At 49.7% G+C, this 7364-nt stretch overlaps 1 protein-coding gene across 1 annotated transcript; it reads right to left on the bottom strand.

Moving 5' to 3' along the window:
- Positions 1 to 2923: 2923 nt before the first annotated feature.
- Positions 2924 to 6910, bottom strand: LOC133157239 (uncharacterized). Its single transcript, XM_061283618.1, has 2 exons — positions 6299 to 6910; positions 2924 to 5889 (listed from the first exon to the last, which is right to left on the bottom strand). Exon 2 carries the CDS (start codon positions 4148 to 4150, stop codon positions 3122 to 3124), a length of 1029 nt encoding a protein of 342 aa, XP_061139602.1. The 5' UTR covers positions 4151 to 5889; positions 6299 to 6910; the 3' UTR covers positions 2924 to 3121.
- Positions 6911 to 7364: the final 454 nt, after the last annotated feature.

Below are 7364 nucleotides of genomic sequence, written 5' to 3'. Positions count from 1 at the left end.
TACCAACATAGTAATCATTGAACTCCTCTGCAATCATAGTAAGATCATTCATAGGAATGTTATTACTGTTTACAAAGTAAGAAGGATATCCTGGCTTTCCAGTTCTGTTTTTAATAACCTCATTTAACACTTTCCATGTTATTATTGTATTACTCTTGTTTTCCTCCAGTATCTTGCTATAGTAGTCCCTTTTATTGATTCTCATTATTTTAATCAATTTGTTTTTATCCATCCATCCATCTTCTTCGGCTTATCCGGGGTCGGGTCGCGGGGGCAGCAGCTTCAGGAGGGACTCCCAGACTTCCCTCTCCCCAGCCACTTCATCTAGCTCATTCCGGGGGATCCCAAGGCGTTTCCAGGCCAGCTGAGAGACATAGTCTCTCCAGCGCGTCCTGGGTCGTCCCCGGGGTCTCCGGAACACCTCCCCAGGGAGGCGTCCAGGAGGCATCCTGATGAGATGCCCGAGCCACCTCATCTGGCTCCTCTCAACGTGGAGGAGCAGCGACTCTACTCCGAGTCTCTCCCGGATGACCGAACTTCTCACCCTATCTCTAAGGGAGAGCCCGGACATCCTGCGGAGAAAACTCATTTCGGCCGCTTGTATCCGAAATCTCGTTCTTTTGGTCACGACCCATAGCTCATGACCATAGGTGAGGGTAGGAGCGTAAATCGACCGGTAAATTGAGAGCTTTGCCTTTTGGCTCAGCTCTCTCTTTACCACGACGGACCGGTACAAAGTCCGCATTACTGCAGACGCTGCACCGATCCGCCTGTCGATCTCGCGCTCCATCCTCCCCTCACTCGTGAACAAGACCCCAAGATACTTAAACTCCTCCACTTGGGGCAGGATCTCATCCCCGATCCGGAGAGGGCATTCTACCCTTTTCCGATGGAGGACCATGGACTCGGATTTGGAGGTGCTGACCCTCATCCCGACCGCTTCACACTCGGCTGCGAACCGCTCCAGTGAGAGCTGGAGATCACGGCCTGAAGAAGCCAACAGCACCACGTCGTCTGCAAAAAGCAGAGACGCGATGCTGAGGTCCCCAAACCGGACACCCTCAACGCCTCGGCTGCGCCTAGAAATTCTGTCCATAAAAACTATGAACAGAATCTGTGACAAAGGGCAGCCTTGGCGGAGTCCAACCCTCACTGAGAACGAATCCGACTTACTGCCGGAAATGCGGACCAAACTCTGGCATCGGTGATACAGGGACCGAACCGCCCTCATCAATTTTCTCGGTACCCCGTACTCCCGAAGCACCCCCCACAGAACCTCCCGAGGGACACGGTCGAACGCCTTCTCCAAGTCCACAAAACACATGTGGACTAGTTGGGCGAACTCCCATGCACCCTCGAGGATCCTGCTGAGGGTGAAGAGCTGGTCCACTGTTCCACGGCCAGGACAAAAGCCACACTGTTCCTCCTGAATCCGAGGTTCGACCTCCCGACGGACCCTCCTCTCCAGCACCCCTGAATAGACCTTACCAGGGAGGCTGAGGAGTGTAATTCCCCTGTAATTGGAACACACCCTCCGGTCCCCCTTCTTAAAGAGGGGAACCACCAACCCAGTCTGCCAATCCAGAGGCACTGTCCCCGATGTCCACGCGATGTTGTAGAGACGTGTCAGCCATGACAGCCCCACAACATCCAGAGCCCTTAAGAAATCCGGGCGGATCTCATCCACCCCCGGGGCCCTGCCACCGAGGAGTTTTTTAACTACCTCGGTGACTTCGACCCCAGAGATTGGAGAGTCCGCCTCAGAGTCCCCAGGCCCCGCTTCCACAATGGAAGGCGTGTCGGTGGAATTGAGGAGGTCTTCGAAGTATTCTCCCCACCGACACACGACGTCCCAAGTCGAGGTCAGCAGCACGCCATCTCCACTGTAAACAGTGTTGACGTTGCACTGCTTCCCCCTCCTGAGACGCCGGATGGTGGACCAGAATTTCTTCGAAGCCGTCCGGAGGTCATTCTCCATGGCCTCGCCAAACTCCTCCCACGTCCGGGTTTTTGCCTCAGCAACCGCCTAAGCCGCGTTCCGCTTGGCCATCCGGTACCTGTCAGCTGCCTCCGGAGTCCCGCACGCCAAAACGGCCCGATAGGACTCCTTCTTCAGCTTGACGGCATCCCTTACCGCCGGTGTCCACCAGCGGGTTCGGGGATTGCCGCCACGACAGGCACCAATGACCTTACGGCCACAGCTCCGGTCGGCCGCCTCAACAATGGAGGCGCGGAACAAGGTCCACTCGGACTCAATGTCCCCCGCCTCCCCCGGGACGTGTGAATAGCTCTGCCGGAGGTGGGAGTTGAAGCTCTTCCTGACAGGGGATTCCACCAGACGTTCCCAGGTCGGACCGGCATCTTCCCCCACCATCGGAGCCAACCCACCACCAGGTGGTGATCAGTTGACAGCTCCGCCCCTCTCTTCGCCCGAGTGTCCAAAACATGCGGCCGCAAATCCGATGACACGACTACAAAGTCGATCATCGAACTGCGGCCTAGGGTGTCCTGGTGCCAAGTGCACACATGGACACCCTTATGTTTGAACACGGTGTTCATTATAGAAAATCCGTGTCGAGCACAGAAGTCCAATAATAGAACACCGCTCGGGTTCAGATCGGGGGGGGGGGCGTTCCTCCCAATCATGCCCTTCCAGGTCTCACTGTCATTGCCCACGTGAGCATTGAAGTCACCCAGTAGAACGATGGAGTCCCGAGAAGGAGCGCTCTCCAGCACTTCCTCCAGGGACTCCAAGAAGGGTGGGTACTCTGAGCTGCCGTTTGGTGCATAGACACAAACAACAGTCAGGACCCGTCTCCCCACCCGAAGGCGGAGGGAGGCTACCCTCTCGTTCACCGGGGTGAACCCCAATGTGCAGGCGCTCAGCCGGGGGGCAATAAGTATACCCACACCTGCTCGACGCCTCTCACCGTGGGCAACTCCAGAGTGGAAGAGAGTCCAGCCCCTCTCGAGAGGGCTTGAACCAGAACCCAAACTGTGCGTTGAGGCAAGTCCGACTATATCTAGTCGGAACTTTTCTGCCTCGCACACCAGCTCGGGCTCCTTTCCAGCCAGAGAGGTGACATTCCATGTCCCAAGAGCCAGCTTATGCAGCCGGGGATCAGACCGCCAAGGTCCCTGCCTTTGGCCGCCGCCCAGCTCGAACTGCACCCGACCCCTTTGGCCCCTCCCACAGGTGGTGAGCCCATGGGAAGAATTTGTTTTTATAGATCTTATATTTTAATTCAGCTTCCTTTGTTCTTATCTTTAAGAAATCTTTGTATAATAGGTTTTTCTTCTTGCAAGCACTTAAGATTCCCTTTGTCAGCCTTGTTTTTTCCACTGAATTTAGTTTAACTGCTTTCTTTACAGGAGGACAGTTTTTATCATAAAGTACGGATATAATGGCCATGAATGTGTTGTAGGCTTCATTTACATCACCCACATATACCTTTTTCCAGTCTTGTTTTAAAAGGTCATTTTTGAATGAGTTAAATGAATTACCAGAGTTCCTTCTACACATTTTAAAAGTTATAGCATCCTTTTTTTTCTTTGTACAGTCCTGGATAACTGCAAACACTGGCAGGTGGTCGCTTGAATCATTTATTATCAGTCCAGTTTTTACTTTCTTTTCAATTACATTTGTAAATATATTATCAATTATTGTGGCACTGTGAGATGTAATTCTAGTCGGACGGCTTATTCCAGGGTAGAGACTCATACTGTACATTAAGTTAATAAATTCTGTTACTGGAGTCAGCTGAAGTGGGTTCAATAGATCTATATTATAATCGCCATAGACGTACACCATTTTCGTATAGATTTTCCTTTCATACATTCCTGATAATAGTTCACTAAATGTCTCGATACATGAACCTGGACATCTGTATACACAGCTTACCAGAATGTTTTTGGATGATTCCATTTCTATTTCAATTGTAATACATTCCATAATATTATCTATTGCTTGAGACATACTTCTTACTATCTTACCCTTATAATTTTTATCTACGAATAGAGCAACTCCTCCACATCTTTTTACCTTCCTATTTAATGTATAACTCTCATACCCCTCTATGTCAATATTTTCAGACTGATCTTCCTTTAACCAGGTTTCAGATATTGCAATTACAGTAAACGGATTATTCATATCTTTTAAACATTGTTTGATCTTAGAGATGTTTGCTTTCAGGCTCCTACTATTAAAATGTATAATTGATATTGCTCTATTTGTTGTTACATTCTTGTTAAATTGCTCTACAGTATAGTATTTGCTGTTCCTTTGAGTGTAGTTGATGAAGACGTTATTCACAGGATCAATATTGTTCTCTATGTCAAATCCCTTATGGTCAGTGAAGTCAAATGTTTTCAAATCAAGTTCTTCATTTTCAGTTATCAGTGCTTATTTGTTAAACACATCAGTTGGAAAAGAAAGGCATTGGTCAGTACGGTTCATGGTGGGTTGATAATTTCACCAGGTTTTTTACATTCCATGATCTAAAGGTACCACAACTTAAGGTTCAGCAGAATAATGTACAGGTTACTAGTCTTTTTCGTACCTCTTAAGTTGCTCTATGGCACTGATGCAGAGACCATGAGAACTTTCTGCTGCCCCAACTGGTTTGATGAACACCTTACAACCAGCAGTCCAAGTGGACTGTATTTTACCGCTTTTCTTAAGATCTCTTGCTTTCTTAGCTATTTCACCATTTTTCTTGGTGAGGTGTTCATTAATGTACACGTTCGTGCCTTTTAGTTTTCTACCTTGTTTGAGCAGATTTATCTTACTTTTCCTGTTTGTAAATCGGACAATTATAGATGGTATGACAGGCTTACTTTTTAGACTCTTAGTTGGCAGAGTGTGGCATGCCTCAATATTAACAATGTCAATGGCGATGTCTTTACTCTGGAGGAAAGTTTTTACCTGCTCCTCTGTTGTCTCCTCATGTTCAGGATTATCCTCTGAAGCAAGGCCTTTCACAGCCTGCTGGTAGGTCCGTGGTTTGATCCTTAAACCTGTGATGATGACATCGCTCATTCTTGAGTACTGCTCCAAATTGTCTAATCTATTTTCCAGGCTGACAATTTTCTTACTTTGTTCAATGTTTAATTGTTTGAGCTGCTTCACCTCTCCCATCAGCTCTGTAATAATCGCCTGTTGCCTCATTATAGTTTCCACATTTGAAGACATCACTTTCATTGATAACTTCAGCTCCTCCATGTCCTTCTGAAGCACTTTCATGGCCATCAAGGCTATCAATCTATACCTGATGGTAGCTCTCCTCCTGGGCTGGTGGTGTTAGCCTACTAGGCCCGATGGTGGGTGTCCTCGTGGGGCTGATGGCGTTTGCCTACTGGGCCAGGTGGTAGCTGGGCTCCTGAGGGGATGATCGCTGGTCCGGCGCAGGTGGGTAGAGGTCCGGTGAAGGCCGCGGGTCCGGCGTTGCTGGCACGCAGTCCGCCGACGTCCGCAGGTCCGGCGTTGCTGGGACGAAGTCCGGCAACGGCCGCGGGTCCAGCGTTTCTGGCTCGAAGTCCGGCGACGGCCGCGAATCCGGCAACGCTGGAGTGGGACCCTAATGCGGCCGCGAGTCTGATGGCGCCGGGAGGAACCCCAGCGGGGCCACGGGTCTGGAGTCGCTGGAGCAAAATCCAACGCCGGCCGCGGAGCCGATGGCGCTGGAAGGCTCCGATGTTTGGTGGCTCGGCGACTTCCCGACAGGGAAGAAGCCTCGGCGTGATCGCTCGTCGACGAGATCGCTCCTCAATGAAAGCTCCCGAACAATGAAAATAAAACAAGAAAATCTTATTGTAAGAACAATGGTTTGCTGTTGAGATCCCAAGCGGGGTTCCTGCAAAGTCTGATGCGCAACGGTTACTTCCTGGTGTCTGGTGACATGAGAGAAGAGAGGTGGCCGATTAACGTGTGTTTCTATCAGCGGATTTTTCACTTCTAAAAGTTTGATTTGAGGGGGCAGGACATCTTTTTGAGGGGGCGTTGCCCCCTCCCTCCCCTGCGTAGAGCCAGCACTGCATCGCAGCGGTAATAAACCAGCATTGAATAAGAAATGACGTTGTGGCTGATGCCTGACTTCATTTCTATGGCTATGGAGGCATTAGCAAATTCATGATTATTCAAAAGCCTGATTTCATGTCTAACATACGGACAGTCATGACTGGAAACTAGCTGTGGTTAGGACACACAAGGTATCGTGTGCGCCAAGGTTGTTCGAAAACTTTACTAGGACTGTGTGTTTCTAACATTCATTATCATTTTCTCTTTAGTTCGCGATCTTACCGGCAGAGGTGACGTGACTCCAAATCAACACAAATGAAGCCACGTTGTTCATGTTGCGAGATCACAACACACACCGACGTTACAACAACATTCAGCCTGTGAATTTTGACACGGCAATTATTTTCAAGTGCTAGTTGTAGAGTGGGTAATGTCTTCTTCTTGTTTTGTAGCGGTAGCAAACAACCTTAGGTGCATTACCGCCATCTTCTGGAATAGAGTGTGGATCTTTTTTTTCTTTACTTTGTTTTAGAAAGGGGCGGCTCGGTGACGCACTGGGTAGCGCGTCCGCCTCACAGTTAGGAGGGTGCGGGTTCGATTCCACCTCCAGCCCTCCCTGTGTGGAGTTTGCATGTTCTCCCTGGGCCCGCGTGGGTTTCCTCCGGGCACTCCGGTTTCCTCCCACATCCCAAAAACATGCTTGGTAGGCCGATTGAAGACTCCAAATTGTCCCTAGGTATGAGTGTGAGTGCAAATGGTTGTTTGTCTCTGTGTGCCTTGCGATTGGCTGGCAACCGGTTCAGGGTGTCCCCCGCCTACTGCCTGATGACGGCTGGGATAGGCTCCAGCACGCCTGCGACCCCCGTGGGGAGAGAGCGGTACAGAAAATGGATGGATGGATGTTTTAGAAAAAAAAAAAAAAAAAAGCTCAGTGGCCAAGTGGTGGAGTGTCCGCCATGAGATTGGAAAGTTGTGGGTTCAAACCCCGGCCGGGTCCTACCAAAGACTATAAAAATGGGACCCATTGCCTCCCTGCTTGGCACTCAGCATTAAGGGTTGGAATTGGGGGGTTAGATCATCAAATGATTCCTGAGCGCAGCACCGCTGCTGCTCACTGCTCCCCTCTCCCCCATGGGATGGATCAAAATCATACGGGGATGGGCTGAATGCAGAGGACAAATTTCACCACACCCAGATGTGTGTGTGGCGATCATTGGGACTTTTTTAATGACTTTATATCTCATTACCCTATTTCACACACGGATGGCTTCAGGCTTGACAACCACATTGACTCGGTGGTTCAGATCGGCTCGGGTCTGCGACACAACGTAATAAAGAAAATAACGGT

The sequence above is a fragment of the Syngnathus typhle genome, linkage group LG7, assembly GCF_033458585.1.
Source record: "Syngnathus typhle isolate RoL2023-S1 ecotype Sweden linkage group LG7, RoL_Styp_1.0, whole genome shotgun sequence".
Classification (NCBI taxonomy): domain Eukaryota; kingdom Metazoa; phylum Chordata; class Actinopteri; order Syngnathiformes; family Syngnathidae; genus Syngnathus; species Syngnathus typhle.
This window is presented reverse-complemented; position numbering and strand designations above follow the sequence as displayed.